At 38.4% G+C, this 17,399-nt stretch overlaps 1 protein-coding gene across 4 annotated transcripts in view; it reads right to left on the reverse strand.

Moving 5' to 3' along the window:
* Positions 1-17,399, reverse strand: part of ADAMTSL3 (ADAMTS like 3) — a 170,718-nt gene that overhangs the window by 61,903 nt on the left and 91,416 nt on the right. For all 4 annotated transcript variants that reach the window (XR_014854291.1, XM_085070493.1, XM_085070495.1 and 1 more), the window contains exons 7-8: positions 10,996-11,122; positions 2,567-2,641 (exon numbers count right to left, since the gene is read on the reverse strand). Coding sequence is in view for 3 of the 4 variants with exons in the window: in XM_085070493.1 (XP_084926619.1) it covers positions 2,567-2,641; positions 10,996-11,122 (202 nt within the window). In the remaining variant the exon portion in view is untranslated. The remainder of the gene's footprint in view (positions 1-2,566; positions 2,642-10,995; positions 11,123-17,399) is intronic.

The raw sequence follows: 17,399 nt of genomic DNA on the forward strand, positions 1-17,399 counted from the left end.
TCTCATGGCAATGAAGAGCAAGTCATGCTGCTGCCCAAAAGCTGTTTCTTTTCTGTGAGAATCAATCAGAGGTAGCACAATACAAAACAGGCATTCTTCTCAAAATGTGAGCAACAAGCAACACTGTGTTCCTCTCAGCATCTGTCAAAGACAGAGCAGTGCCCAAACCCACAGCTAAATGCTGTCAACTAATGCAAATCACTGTGAACAGAGGAAAAAAAATGACAGAAAAGAAAAAGGTTTCAGTTGCTTTTTAGTAACGTTTAACCTCCCTAAGTTCACGAACTCAGTTATCTAGCATTAGCCACTTGTAAAAATATTAGCTTCTGGTTTTCCTGTTTCTTCTGCTGGAGGATTAATTTCAGGGAAATTTCAATCTTTCTTTTGATTCTAATGCTCTTAAAACAACTACTAGAAAAGCCATAATGCAGTCCAAATCAAAAACAAAACCAACACAATGAAACATTTTATTCAGACCCATTTTTGTGCTAATTACTTGGTTATTTTCCACCAAATCTTTCACCAAACCCAAGTAGGCATAAGTACAGGGGGGCCCTATTTCTTAAAAACCCAAAGCAACATCTTGGCTCTCTGATGAATCTGTTGCCTGTCCTAAAGTGCCCACAGACACAAAAAAGCAGTTATTTTAACAAGCTATGAAGAAATGCAGTCCTTACTCAAACACTAACTGCTGGTTGCAAAACAATGCTCTGAGCATTTGTTTCAAATCTGTTATGTGCTGCATCTCCAACCACATTTCCATTTTTGATTAGTCCAGCAGCTGTGCTTTCCTGGAACAAGACCAGATCATAAACCCAGGATGAAGCACCACTGAACACAAGATAAAGGGAAAAAGGCCAGACACTCCATAGGGCTCTTCAAGTTTTTGCTGCTGCTGCTGTCTCTACTTGAAGGACAAATATATACTGGCAACAGGAGGCAGTATAAAATTTTAACAACAATAAGTGGTCTCTGCTTCACCTGTTAAATTCTACTCCTTGCAAGCCAGGAAAAACATTTCTGACAAATGGAACCTGTAATTATAGGTGATTATTTTTAGAATTCTGCTTTTAATTATACCAGCAGACCCACACTGAAGTCAATGAAGTTGCAGACAAAGGATGATTTGGTATCTTCTGCCAAGGGACAAACCCCCACATACAGGGGGAAGGTGGAGAAGCATCTCTGGAGCTCCAGCTCTTGGAGACCTGGCAATGAAGCCAGAAGTGATTGCCACCTCTCTCCTCACAACAGCTCTCAGTCGTTTTTCTCCTCTGCAATTTTAATTTTAGGTAAAAAACGCCTAAATCCTCGCAGATTTGCAAACAGATGTGCTGGTGGAAGTGGTTAAAGGAACATTTCACAATTCTCGTCCAGCTAGAGAGTGAACTAACAAAGGTAATGCCAAGCCACAGCTTCTCTACGGAACCACCCTGGGTAGGAAGCCAGGAGCACTCTGTACTTAGTTACTGAGTTGCTGCTGCATTCCTCAAGAGCTTTCCAGAAATCCCCCAGGAGCCACTCAATCTAGTACTTTTTCCTCATACAAAGCTGAAACAACAACTTCCTTCTGCAGAACTACTTAAGAAAGTCCAAGAGTCCTGACCTGAACTGGTCAGGATCACTCCTTCACACATCCCCTGCACCAGTTTTAAAGGAATATTATTTATTTCAATGTATGTGCAGCTTTGTATATTTTTTACATCAGTGCTATGTCTAGAAGTTATTGTCACTCTGGAGCTGTTCTAAAGTGGGAGTTTTTTGTGGGTTTCTTTTCTTTGAAAGAACATGACAAATATATTTTTGAAAGCAAACAAACAGACGAGCAATTTTCAAATAAAATGCATTTCTGACCTCTGTTTACATATCTCAGAGGAGAAGTTCTTTTTATTTCTCTGATCCAGACTACATCTGCCAGTTTTACAAATAAAAAAATGTTCCGAATTAAATGAATATTTTATTTCATTGCTTGGTAAGGCAGTACCACTTACCATTGAAACCATTAATCTTCTATGCAAGCCAGGTCTATGGATAAAGAAGTTGCCATAAATAATGCCATCAGCCTTAATAAGAAAATATTGGGAATCAAAAGTCTGACAGAATAGCAAACTGTTTCTCTTTGGTGGGATGTAATGACCAAAAGAATTACAAGGAAACAGGACTGCTGTAGTTGTTTACCCTACTTCATTCGTGCCGAGATCACTTGTCAGAGGCTTCAACAGAAATCTGGTGGTGAGTTGTACAAATGCTATTGATTCCACACTTAATCTCCAGGAAGTAATTGTTCTTTTTTTTGCATGCTGTTTGAGAGTATTTGAGACATCTTCTATATTGGTTTAAATGGAAAGACTAGAAACCACCACTCTGTATTCTATTTCTTTTTACTAAGCAGACTTTCCAGTGCTCTCCATGATCATCTCCAGGCTGGATATTAAAGATGGGAAGAGGAATCAAGGTATCGAGGTCATGATCTTACCCATGTTACCAAAGTCTGGATGAGTTCAGATACAAGGTTCTGCTTTTATCTTTTGCCTATGTATAAACACATAAAACAGCTCAGTCATACCAAGGTGTGCTGGTCCTTTCAGGGTAATTCTCACACTGCGGCTCCCATGTGGCACAGCAATCACAGTTTCTTCCCCTAGGAAAATTAAACAACTGTTTTAGAAGTCATCTTTCATCAGGGAATTTGTACATCACATAATTAGACTGAAAACTGTCAAACGTGTCTAAGAAAATATTTCACAGCTTTCACAATTTTTCTATTAAAAATAGTAAGTTATTTTATTAAGTAGAGTATATTGAGTCTGTTTGCTATGTGATGCAAGTATTAAGACCTACGAATGGATCTGTAAATCTTGCTTGCTCTTGGAAAATAATTTGCTATTAACAATAACAACTGAGATGTCAGTAGTGTATTAGGAACATATTTACACTCTGTTGTCCTAGTTTTATTTCCTAATCACTGAATTGACACAAAGAATCTGCTAAGTAGTCCTTCCCCCTTGCAAAAATCTGCAGCTGTTCAGTCTCATTTTGCCCACACCTCATTTCCTGCTGCAGGTCACAACTTTAATAAGTGGCAGGACTTACAGGAAATAAATCATCTACTTAACACTAACCCTTAACCAATTACAGACCAGTTAAGAGCAAATATATAATAGCTATAAGGTATATGTTATAACAGAGTGTCTGCATCTAACTTACCATATAAGATAATTTCTTCCAGTAAGAGGCTCAATTTAAAATGAACTATAAACCAAACCAGCCCCCAACAGGACATATCAATACAAACCAGCTTTTGGCTGCCTGAAAGGCCTCTTCATACATAAATGTGCAACATACTTCAGTGCACTTTACAAAGACAGAAAGTTATTACTTTTCATTATAAATGTAGGAAATCTGTGATTCACCTGAGCAAACTGAGTTACCAATCAAATCAGCAGACTAGAGACCCTCACGCCGACAAAAGCAGTGCCAGAAAAGGGTATCCACAGGGATATCCACAAAAGGAAGAGAGAAGCATCCAAGGAGGAAAGTATCAATGTGCTGTGACCAATTTCCATCATGGCCCAAATGTACATTTCAGCAAGGCAGGATCTGCCCCATGTGCCCACAGCAGGTACACCCTGCACAGGATAATCTGTTCAGTAATGGAACTAATATATATATGTGCAGTGGCTGGGGCAGAGGAGCTTCCTTTTTGCAGATTCAAAATGTAACGTGTGTTGAAGGTCAGTGATACACTGGCTCCAGAATTACTCATAAAATATTTAGAGGAAGAATAGTTGAGTTTAGTTTTAACTAAAAAATAGTTGAAAAATGTTTCTTTCCACTTTAAACCAGACCCCTTTATAGTAGATGCTAAATTATCAGCTTCTGGTTTACATCTCCTTAGCATAAGTATGATTTCCTGCCAAATGTTCAGAATACTTCAAGCAAATACTGCAATTATTTTTTCTGAAATAAACACCTTCTTATGTTACAGTTTTTATATCGTCAATTTCTAGGAAGGACATTTAAATATAACAATTTATTTTGGATGTAATAAAATATGAGCTTTATTAATTTCATACTTGGGTATTCCACCAGAGTGAAAAATACTACAGTAAAACAATAATACAACTATGGAGTCCTGGAAAAAACATTAACTACTGAACCACTTAATATCTTTTTGCATCTTGGTTTTTCATCAGAGGAACTGCTAAAGATAGCCAGGAGGTAGTGGGTGTGTATATCTTAAAAGTAAGGAAATAACTACTGAATTCACATGTGCTCGACAGTATTTGAGAGAAAGCAGGTTTGAGGGGCCCAGCTGTCCTTACTTGGTGGGGAATTGTATCCCATCCTGATAACAACCAACAATGGGTCACAGCACAAAACCTCCAACAACAGCCGGATTATGGCCAGTTCAGGATACATTAATCGCTGTTCTGAAGTGGAACCCAGGGCAGTTCGTGCTCCACAGACACAGCCTGGGCTTGCAGATGTGCACACATGTGCAGGGCTGCTCCTCTGGAGAACACCCAGGGCAGTCCTGCTGTGCTTCCTGCGCCTCCCCACAGGCAGCTCCGCTCGCCCCGGCAGACCCTGCTGATCCCTTTTCAGGATGCCTCACATTCCTTTAGCAGTACTACAGACATTCCACCCTCACCGAAGCACTCTCTGATATGGTCCAAAAGTCTCGTGGGGGTGCTAAATTTGGTGTTTCTCTGCGGCAGAGACAATATTACCAGAAAGTGTTTTATTTGCATTAGAGATGGCTGAGCTCACCGCCACAGCAGCAGTCAACCTCTGCAGCCCACAGACCTGTCAAGAAGTCTGACAGCAGGAGATTTTTGTAACCTGACTGAGATAATTATGACCTAGGGCAGTCTTTCCTTGAGATCAAGTAAATTATAGGAAAAAATGAATGTGAGATTTTTGGAATTCTGAACAGAGATGAGGATTTGGAAGATATGGGACAGAACTGACCATAAGGGACTCCTCCTAAGGACAGCTTTGAAACAATAGTTATGGTTGTCCAGGTTTGGCTCCAAGACTGTATTTTCCAAAGGTCTCCAGTTCTCAGTTGAATGTAATTCATATTCTTAAAGAAACACAAGGCTCTGTAAACCCATTTTACATGGTTATGCTGTACATTTCCCATTAAATCAGTAGGGTCTACACTGCTAAAAGCAGTGAACTCTTATGAAAACATAAGGGGAAATTGCTGCCCTGAAATCTATACTGAGAATTTTCGATTACCTTTTTTCCCCCTTATAGTATGTCTGTCTCTTTGAAAGTTAATTGCTGACCTTTGTCTAAAGCTGAAAACAAATTAGCCCCAAATCATCCAGAACACGCAGAAACACTAGACTCTAACATTTGAGCTCAGATTAAGGCTCACCTTAAAAACTGAGAAACAGGTGAGATATTGTCTCTCTATTCTGCTTCCAGGGTAGGGATTCCCTCCAGTTCTTACCCAGGGACTCTCTCAGCAAATGTGTACACACACTACACACAGCACTTGCTGATTAAGCTCCCGGATTGCTTTTACTTTAGATGGCAAGGTTTGATCCTGTTTCTATGGTGTTAATGTGGATTTAGATTTTGGATCTCAATGAGAGCAAGATCAGACTCCCTGCTATGGTAAGACTGGGAGCTAATCCCCAGGATCAAAATAAAGGAGCCACATTCCTAAACTCAATCCAATTCAGCAGGTTTTATTTATTTTTCCATGTTGGCCATGGTGGACCCATTTACTGTTTCACATATGGGCCAGTTGGGATTTTTCCCTCTCTCCTCTAACAGCAGGCCAGAGGGTTTATTTCAGGTCTATAAAAACTGTTTCTCTCTGTGTACTTGCTCAGCACTTATTTGCTGGTTCCCTGGTTCAGATCGAGGACCTATGTGCCCTCAAAGTTCAAACAACAATAATCCAGGAACAACTACAGCACACAGGAACTAAAATGCTCAGAATACTTGGAGGCTTATTGCAGTGGCTTCCCTCATCCACTCTGGTATAAGGCATAATTTCAGAAGTCAGTGCTGCTGGGCTTTGTGCTGACCTGCCTAATGAAAAAAATCTGGGCAAATCCAAACACATGCACTGGAGAAAACATGCAGTAAGCAGCCCATCAAGAAGAGAATGATCTCAAGGAAATGCAGTGCAAAATAAGTAATGATATAGCCAATGTTCTTACACAGAAATTTCTTCAAGAAAGAGGAGACCATGAAAGCAAAGAAGGAAGCTTCATACTACCTTTTAACAACCCCAAGTAAACCAATCAAACCAAAGGAACATCTAGACTGAGGCAGTTGGTGCTGAAGACCAAGCATCCACACTACAAAATTGCAGGTGCCTCACTGGGAATCATTCTAGTCTGATCCCATGGACTGTGTGCTCCATAGCTGCTGGAGAACATCAGGTGCTTTTCTGGGATGCAGCTTCTGGTTTAGTTTCATCCAAAAATTCCAGTTTATGCTCTCCAAGACCCCTCTGTGATGTGAACTGGTGAACAGTATGTTAGGGTCATGATGAAATTTGCTTCAAAAAACATGTTCCTTATCCACACTGAAATGCTAATGCATTGGCATTCAATCCCTCCCCACACACAGTTTTCCTGCCAAAGAAGTCCCAATTCCCTCTTCTGGCTCTACACATAGCTGATTTTTCCCCTCCTCTCCAAGTGTTTTTGACTCCATCTCCTACCCAGATCCCTTATCTAATCTCAGTCGTCTTCTCTTCCTCTTTTCCTTGACTCAGTGTGTCTGTACAGCCAGTCCTGCATCCTCCACCCACCATCTCATATCTGCCTTTCCTTCACTGTATGAGCTCACATCAAATCTTTCTGTTCAGCTCATCTCATCTTTCCCTCTCCTCGTGTGATCTCATCACTCCTTGTTATAAGTCTGAAGCTCAGGAGATTAGAAGTTCTTCACAAAATCTCTTCTGAATGCCTGAATGTGAGGTAGGAGGCATCACAGAGTTTATCCCATGGCACTTGTTCTACACTACAGTAAAGAATAAAGCAAGAGCACCCTCACAGAAAATTTTTAATAGCTTATTTCTGGAAGTGCAACATGTTAATGTACTGTAAGGAAGCTGCACACATATGATCTGTTAGTAGTTAGGACTTGTGACAAGCCAGACAGCACTTAAAAAGGATAAGTTTTCAGAAATTTCAGCTGTTAACATCCTGGAAGATACCAGAGACACTGAAGGAAAAAGTTGGGGTTTTTTTGCAAAGGTTGTAGTAAAATATGTGTTGATGTTCACAGACATTGCAAAAGACTTATCCATGACCAGAAGATCATTGCCTGCCAAATTTCAAATCCCTGATCTGTGATCAAGTCCAACAATAGGGGGATGTTAAGCCATATTAAAGAAAAGGTTTCAAGAATGTTTTGACAGTGGGAAACAACATGTTTTCCTCCTTTATGTCCTTGGAATATGCTGAGTTGTTTTGGCTGAATTTTCTCCAAAACACATAGCACCTGGCAGGAGAAGTTTCTGACAAAACTGTTGAATTTTGGCAAATAATCCTTTCTATAAAGTGAAGTATCAGGCAACCTTGAAATTTGGGGTTGCTAGCTCCATATATACCAATTTCAAAGAAGGAAAAAAATGTGAGGCAGGAAGTTGTCACAAAGTTGAGCTGGCTGATGACACAGAAGAGGGAGCTGTGCCAAATGCCTCTGTTTAGATAAATGACCAAAGTGAAATTAGGTTTTTGGTTAAGCATGCTTGGGGATGATGACATACAAACACCTGAGAAAAAGTGACCAATGCTAAATTACACAAGTGCCACAGGAAATAAAGCACATGGCAAAAGTAAGTTCAAACACTTACAAAGCTATCACCAGTGAAAGCTTTTATAAGAAGCTTTTAAGCAAACCCTTAAGCAAGGTAAAACCTGCAAGTATCTTGCAGTTTGGGAATCAAATAAAACCAAATTAGGACAAGTCTGTGCCTTAAACTTTATCCCCCATTGAACCAGCATATTTTCTTCTTCATTGGTATCAGAACCAGACAATTTCCTACCTTTTCTTGCCAAAAATGGTGCAGAAAGCAGATATGAGGGCCCAATCCTTTAATTTTTCCACGTGCACAAAGTACAGTAGAGTTAATGGGAGTTCCATGTATAGTACTAGAAACATCATGCCCGTGATATCTCATTTCCCTATGGGATGGTACATTTTACAACCTATTACACTTTTTGTTTGAATATCATTAGTCAAACCTTTAATCATTTTACCAGAATGTTAGAATCTGGCTTGCTGACAGGAGTTTAACTTACTTTGTCTTTCAAAGGCAATTAAGTGTTAGTGGAAAAAATAAAGAACTTTTGAAATAACTGTTCATTTCAGATTTGCAAAACAGTAACCTGCCCTTCAGTGCTGTTTAACTTTCTGATCAAAGACATTAATTTAATGTAAAAACATATAAAATATAATAAAACAAAAATTAGTCCTTCATGAGAAATCATTTGCTATCAATGCCTAAATTTCTTTGTTTTAAAAAAAGGACTAAGATAACCAAGCAGTTTTATTTTCCCTCATGCCTCTTTTTTAAACTAAAATCTTTGGCTCTTGCTTTCCTTCCAGTTCTTTAATTTGCTTCATTGAACAGTAAAATTTGCATCCTGCTCACAGCCTTAAGCTTCCTCTTAAATACCTGTCTGTCAAGTGTCGATATTTTCTCAACACTAGTTCTGAAAGCTTCCAAACGATTCTTTGGAAGCTAATATCCCTCCCTTCACTGATACATTAGCACAAAAAAGGATGGCTTTATTTCCACATTTCATTCACACACAGGTTGATTATATGGAACTCATTGCATAGGGTTGAACAACTTGCCCCAAAAAAAAGATTTTGGCACCTGCACAACACCAAGAAAAACATAAAATTCTGAGTTTAATAACATGTGTACAGTTTTTTTTTATGCCAGTGGTAATTCATTCATATCATCCAGCCTACTACAGTGCATGATAAACCCAAAACTTGGCAAAACTGACATCTTTCCTCAGAATTGTCTTTCTTGGTCTTTAATTTTCAAGGACTCTTAAAAAGCCACTGAATTATGACAAAGGAAACAACAAACCATGGATATTCTTCATAACTTTCAGGGCAATGGGAGACCTTCCACCAAATGATGTCAACTTTAGTCAGCTCTTACCTGAGCCAGAATACCACAGGCAAAATCAATATTTTCTGTCACAAAATGACAGTTTCAAAACCAGATCCCTTTTACCACTTTGTCTTTACTGAACTTTCATCCTAAGCAGCATTTAAATGTGAAACTTATTTTCACTTATCATGAACTATCCAACCAGAGTCACCAATCCAATAAGTTTACTTGGGGTTGGCTTAGAACTGGCTACAGTGTCCCCAGAAGAATTTCTGTTGCTGTGAAACTGGAAAAGACAACACAATTCCTTTCAATTCCAGTTGACCTTCATGTCAGAAAGGAAAAGAGTTATTTTGTGCATATATATCCCTATATATCTGTGTCTATCTATATATAGACACAAAACAAATACAGCTTGGAGACACTACAAAAATATTTGCTTGACAAGTGCTTGCTCTATGCTGACCAGAAGTTCTGAGCATTTGAAATGGCATATGAACAAAAAGAGACCCTCCATGAAAACAGTTTTTCAGCTCATTGTAAACATTCAAGATATTTTCTCAGTCTTTCCAGATGAAAAACTTTACGAATTAGTGAACTACATTCTGCCATCAATAAAAAAGACCTCTAGTCAAGGCAAGGCAAAGGCTAGCAGTGATACACCATCTAATATGTAAAAATGGCTCTTTGACTCGTGCAAAATTATCCTGTGACTTCAAAATTGCTGCCACAAAACCAGCCACTTTTTAATTTGGATTGTCTTTGCTACATATATGTATTGAATTAAAGAAATTATGTCCCTGCACCATGGTACCCAACACCCTTGCAGGGCAGTACAAGTGATCACACTGCAAAGCAATAAGCATTGAGATGACAAACAGTGCAATGTTTGCTTCATCCATTAAAAAAAAACAACCTGGTTATAGTTGAACTTAGAGCACTGAATTTAAGAGCATCCTTCTATCTTGTGACTCTTGAGGAATGTAATTAACACAAAGGCCCCTTCTCCATGTGACAAATGCTCGTGACAAACACACATTGTGAGTTCAGAAAAAAAAAATTATGCGAGGCAACTATTCCTATGATAAACACATGGGACATATGCTGTGGGATTCCAGGGATCATCATCTGTGAGGGTGGAAAGCACCAGTGTCAGAGGGGTGTGTCTGTGTGACAAACCTTGTCTGCATGTCAGAATAGCCAGACTCTTCAGACTCCACTAAAGGGTCTAACTCCAATACCCTTCCTCTTGATATTTTATATTTGCAATACTATTGAAACCTATAGAGTTACTCCCAGTAAGATGTCAATTATTTTGAGAAAGAATGGTAAAATTTGAGCCAAACACACAAAAAAGAGATGGAAGTGTTAGTCCCTTTCTCTTTGTGCTTTTTGTACCGTATAAGTAGTAACTTGCCTCTGAAGTTCAACTGTCTTCAGACACCATAAAAAAAAAAAAAAAAATCAAAGTTAATTTGAAAACCAGGTGCTTTCAAGCATGGGCCACTATTTCCATAAAACCCTCTAACCCATCTATAAGATGTTTCCATGATTTAAAAACATTGCTGCAGCATCACATATACTGCAACATGAGGATACCCTCTAAAATAAGATGTGCATCTTGATGGTTATTCCTGATAGAATGAATTGAGTAGCTCTATTAAAAAAAACATGCATATCTCAAATTCCTTCCTAGCTATACTCTAATGTGTGGTATCCCTCATGGAATTTCAATAGACTAATCTAGCACAGACTTTAGAATAAGTAGCTTTGTAAAAGTGCAAACAAGTATATAGTCAAAAGGTCACTGCAACATGCATGCTAATATACAAGCAGAAAACACAGTCAAGGGAAAATTATCATAGGATCAATTTGCAACCTACTTTTTTCTGGTGAGACATGTGCCTTAGCTTGTCCCCTCACAAGCCTGCACGTTGAGCCATCTCCTGCACAGACTCCACAGTTGTCTTCCTTGGCATTGCTCCCGAGTTGTCGATCACAGCCCACTGCCTGCCAACATCAACACCACAGTCAGAAGGAGGGCAAAGCTGTAGTAGACATGCTCAGGTTTCTGGAATTTTATTTATTATGTTATCCTTTTGATTTTATGAGTTGGCCTCATTCTATCAAAGCATATCTTGCCATTTAGGATTTAAAAACAAGCTGTCATTTCCATGGTTTTAATGATGAACCACAACAACTGATATATTAAGCTATTCAAGCATAGGAAATACATGAATCCGTTTCCCACTACTTGTGTGAATGAATACCATTGAGCATTATTCTTTCCAACACAAGGGATAACCATGTTATTTACAATTTGTTTTTCATCACCTGTTTAATTATGTCTGAGAAAGGATAAATGCAATGAAATAATCCAAGTTAAACATTTAAAGGGCACTCAGCCTTCAGCTTCATAGACAAGGAGTTGGGGGCAGTGCTAGTATTCTAGTGTCTTGGCCATTCAAAATTTAACTGGCACTTGTGTAGATCTATTTGCCATTTACATCAATGTCAATTACATATACATTTGCTAACCAACTTCTAAAAAACTTGGACAATTCACTTCTCACCTTTTAATTTTTTCTGGTTTATGAATATAAAACCCATTCTATAAAACTTTCCAATGATTATTATAAAAACATCCAAACTTAAACACTGCCAAAAATTCAAAAGGCAATTTAAAAAAAAAAAATTCAACTGAAAACCCTCCAAATTATAATGAAAACATTTTTCCAGGTTTTTCTTTTTCCCCATATCAGTCAACTCCACAAGAAGGATGGGAGTGAGAACGGAAAGACAAGGAATAGACCAAACTGACGAAAAGCACCTTCCTGCTGAATGGAAGACAAATATTTGGCCTCACCTATCTTACTCTTCACCAATTCATAGAAGAATTTTTCAGGGAGTACCAAATGCTGAGCAATGTGGTAAAAAGCTGATCACCAGCTCCAAATTCTCTCAAGTCAGCCTATATGCCTCTTACATTCACATATAGCTGAGAAGGGCAGTTAATTTGTCATGGGTGTACATATTTAACGAAAATCCAAACTGACAAATGGATAGAAAACCCTCTGGAAACTCACAGTTAAAAGCAGTGCTAGAATTCTGAAACTGGCCAGCACACGCCTCTTCCTATATAAAAATGCTTGGAAGGGGTAGCCTGAGCTGCCAAGATCCACTGCCTGTGTGCTGTGCCAAAACTGACACACGATCCCCTCGGAGAGGTGCGGATCGAGTCCACATGCAAGAGCAGGGCTGGGCCTTCCAGTCGGAGTTCACACACACACAGAGACACACAAATCACACACATCCACTGCCAAACACGGGGAAATGCAATCTCAAAGTTTCACGTGTCTGTGGAAAAGAAAACAAAGCACTCCCACCTCCCCCTTCTGCCCCTTTCCCCTATTTTCCCAATTCCCTACTGCTTGAATTCCCTTTAGAGGAGGGCATTAAGCAGGACAGTTTACAGCACTTCAGCTGAGAGACCTGCTGCAGTGAAGGCATCGCCTTCCTAAGGGCTTCAGATTTACCAGAGAAACCTCCATTAACAGCAGGAAATTATTTTATTCCTGCAACTGAAGGGGATCTTAATCCTGTGTAGCCCAGCAAGGAATTCATTTTAAAAAGAAATAAGCGGCTTAACATTAACAGTAAATAATTTCAGTTTTAACAAAAGACTTAGTTGTAAAAGTGAAGCAAATTAACACACGTGTGTACTCAGACCACCTCAGAACAGGTGCTTATTTACCACACAGCAGCCATGTGGGAACACTGTACTATAATTTAGGCTTGGATTACAGATTGAAGTATTTCTGAAGTTGTTTCTAGCATTATCTCTGGGTTCATTACTGACATCCAGAAAATTACAAAAAGAAAAAGGTTGAAGACAAATTACTATAAACAAGCCTATCTTCCCATTTTATAACGAATTAACATTGAGAAATTCATTTAAACACAATTTAAGAAACAGAAACTGGCTCGGCCACTATGTGAATCAGAAGGAAGATGAAATTTCATGGGATATAATACTATAGTGCTTGATACATTCACCTCAGTATTGCAACTCTTTCAGTTCCCAGCCCCACAAGAGACTTTGTTTCCTGATCTTTGGAATCTCCTGTGCTTTTCCATTCCAGTCCAGGGAAAGGCTCTAACTGCAGATTCCCACCTGACAGGTGGATGAATGCATGAAAAAATGAATCTCCTAAAATTCCTGAAGCATGCAGATGGTGCAGTGATGGAGACCACACCCGTGGTTGAGAGAGTCTATATTTCTCTTGGTAGACTTTTGAAGTAGTTACTGCTCTCCACTAACTCTCCTGCCCTTATTTACACAAAGATACTACTAGAACATGGAGGTAAATTGTATCACTGCAAGTGTAATCTCTCCCCAGATGTCTCAAACACATCTCCATTTCATACTGTAATACATTTTCTAAATACTAAAAAAGCATTTTATTCACTTATCAATTGATTTAAATGAAAAAAACCCAAGCTTCACATTATGATACCCTGCATGAAAGAATGCTATTTTCCTTAGTTTAAGTTCTTGCACATTTGTAGGCTACAGATTCTGCTAGGCTTTCATGGGAGGAGGACACTGAGCAAGCAGAGACATTGCAGAGCAGCCCAGGAGGGCACAACATGACAATAACAAACATCCAGCCTGAGCTCTTACACAGCCCCTGTGAAAACAAACTCTCATTGCATGTAACAAAAATTACACAACTGTGCAAACACAAGGCATTATTGTGTCCAACATGGAACGTAAGAAAAGATAATCAGCACAGCAGCATACTTTAGAGGACTGTTTCATATAGTATTATTGCTTATTTTTTAATAATACACAAATGCCACAGAAATAAAACAGGAGTGCTAGCTGCAAGGGCCTTGGATGTGGGAAAAGGTTTATGGCTCCCCTGACAGCCAAGGTGGTGTGTTCAGATGCATTCAGCCTCTGCAGATTTCCTTCCCAGGTTACGTTCACATCAACTGCTACAAATATGAATATTAAGCAATGTTACCCTGGAATAGAATTTAGAAAACAACTCAAATTATAGTCACAGTTTTGGCCTGAAGTGAGCACAGAATTCCAGATTTTGTTTAACACGAAGCACCCAAAAATTCCACAGGTTTTTAAGTGACAAGCCTCAAATTTTGAGCTAATTCAAGAAGGGATCTTAATGAGTGAACACTGGGATGGGGAGTATTTCAAACCTGAGAGTCCAGACCTTTTTGTGTTTGTAAACCCTTGATTGGGTATTTCTCAGGTAAGCTGAAAAGTCACAGATCTCACCAAAAGAAGAGGAAGCTGCAAGATAGAGCTTGGAAAAGCAGGCCACAAAAACATATGGCATTGTGACACTAAATACTATGAATTTAAGGTATTCATATATTAGCCAATAACCACTGGAAAAAATAGTGCTTGATAAAACATTTTGAAGACAGTACATTTGCAAATAAATCTGCAACAAGGACAAGAAAATAATAAATGGCAACAGCCTTCCCCTGCTCACACACCACCTCAGCCAGCCAAAGAGGCTGATGATTTTCACAATTAAGGCGTTTTGTAGGATTAATTTACCCCATATTGCTTGCTGTTTACAGAGCAAAGGGATCAGCTATAAATATTACAGGCAGACTGGGAAAACATCTGCAGGCTTTTAGGGCATAGTCAGAAATAATATTAGGTGATTTTAATATTAGGCTGAATAAATGAAACAAGTGATAATATGAACTGTGTAATGGAAGGATTGGGACCCTGTGAATTTAAGAAATCTGTAATCATAAATATCATCATCCCAAAAAATGATACAGGTACTGTAATGACCATGTTGTAAGTGAGTTCCTCAGACAGCAGGGAGAATAATCACCGATAAGTAACATAACGAACAAAAAGTCGAAATTTAATATAAAAAGAGTATTGAGGAAATGGCCACTCTGTGAATTTATAAAAATTGTCCATGATGGGGTATCTATGAATTTGGATGAGGCAAGATTATTTTCAGAAACAGGTGTCTGATCCATTACTATTTTTGAATAGAATCTGAATATGTTACTTGTCTGTTCCTAAAAAGGGAAAAAAAAAGAAAAAAGAAGAAATAAGAAAAATAATTACAGTGTTTTCTCACATGCAACTTGGATAGAAAGCATCTGGTTAAGCAGTGAACAAAACCACTCATCTGCTTCAACAAACTTTAGCATGGCAGTGCTGTTGTGAAAGACAATACTGAAGGGTGTTAAATACTTAGAATAGTTCTTGTAGGTTCAGAAAGGCAAAGGAAGAGCAAAAGGTCAGGGTATAAAGTACAGTAATATACATGAAAGAGAAGAATGAAATCACTGCTGATATGTTAGAAGTGACTATGGAACATTACAAATATTTTTGCAAATATGAATCCAAAAATCACTCAGAAGCTCATATAAAGCTGTTTCTTTAGGTCATATTCAATTAGTAGTGTTTCATCTGAGGAATTGGACTTAAACAAAGAAGTTAATGTAGCATGTTAATTTTGATTTGTGAAGGTCCAAGAATAATCCGTGAAATTGAAGGATTTTCCTTTGTTAAGATGTTTATAATTAACTATGATGAGAAAATGGACAGGACTGCAAGGTGACAGAATTTTAACTAAAATTCCAATATGGTAAAAAAGCATCATAGTGAAAAACAAGGCAAATCCCATGCACACCCTCCCTATCCTCCTTTCAGAGACTTCTCTTAATAAATATAAATACAAACATGAACTAGAATTGCCAGTACAAAACCCGATACAGGATAAAGTTTTAAAATTTCAACATTTGCTTGTTAGACCATTGCTTTAGCCCTCCTGAACTGTGGCATTACCTCAGCTGGCCACTCACCTCCAGCTGCAGACTCTCCCAAAATAGGCACAGCACCATTTTTTTGTAGAACTCATTCTACCGCAGTGAGATGTCAAAAATAAAAATGCTACATTTCATTTATTCAAAAATGTTTCTGTGATGCTAATGACTCAAGATTGTATACACCAAATAAAGAAGTTGAAGAGATAACTACACTTTATAAAATAAAAATACTTTATTCAAAGATGAGTAAAACCAGACATCTGGTTGTGCATAACAAGCATCACACAGGTGTTAAGTGTCATTATGACTATCAAAAGCATGAAATCATATACAGCAATAGAGATAATTATAGTATTTCTCTTCCAAAATGGGCTTTCCCCCTTCTAGGGTCCTCTGGAGCCAAAGATCCAGGTATAGCCAGAAAAAACAAATATACTGAGTTCTCCTAATAGAAGCAGCCACAAAAGTATAAATCACTGCTATTTTTATTTGTGACAGATACATAAATTTTGTGAAACATTAAAACTGAAGCTGCACTAGTGCCATTTTTTTTCTACATACCGTGTTTTAGACTAAGCTCTTTAGCAGACATGCCATTTAAATATTCAGCAATGTATTTGTTAAATACTAAATCATTTTCTACTTTGACTAATAATTTTTTTATTGATACAGACTCTCATTTATCAGTGATTCCATTAAAATGATTAGGCAAGATTTTCTTTTGAAGTGTTCTATGTTTACTTGAGGGACTGGCAGCTCAGTGTCAGGGAGTAATGCCCTTTATTAATGTGATTTGGTTTAATGAAATGAAAACAGAAAATCAATTCAACAATATCTCAATATGACATAATTACCATCCTTCTACAGCTGCTGAGCAAACCCCACAGTGCTCAGGAATACTCAGCTGAAGGCTACTCTGGGTACATTTATTGTGCTCCCATTGGCCTGGCTACTTCAAAGGATGCACAAATGTATATTCCTGGAATAGCCTGCAAGAGGAATTTTAACACAAAGATACAGATGGCATTAAGTGAAATTCAGCCAAATCAGAAAACCCAGCAAATCATTAATGGGGAAATGCCCAATGTGCTTAAAATGTCAAAGAAGTGCTGTATTTCTGCTGAGCAAGGAAGTGTCCTGCAGAATGCACAAATGGAGGTGATAACTGTACTTCTTCACAAGAATGTTGTAGAGTTAGTGTACAGGAGATCTTTCCCTCAAGGACTGAATAGTCTGTAATTAATCTGTAATCTCAGTGTATTTTTTCCAGTGGTTTTTATTTTAGAGTTGGCCAGCAGCAGGTCTGTACCTCAGTAAGGGAATCCTGGGTTGGTTGGAGCACTGATCTGCTGAGGGGTGGCAAAGCTTTGTGGACCAGGTGCAAGTGCCTTCCACTGCCTTCAAATCTGTCAAGATTTGCAAAACATAGGGTGAAAGTAGACTATTGCTCCAAACA

The sequence above is a fragment of the Lichenostomus cassidix genome, chromosome 10, assembly GCF_008360975.1.
Source record: "Lichenostomus cassidix isolate B80296 chromosome 10, HeHo_3.0, whole genome shotgun sequence".
In the NCBI taxonomy this organism is placed as follows: domain Eukaryota; kingdom Metazoa; phylum Chordata; class Aves; order Passeriformes; family Meliphagidae; genus Lichenostomus; species Lichenostomus cassidix.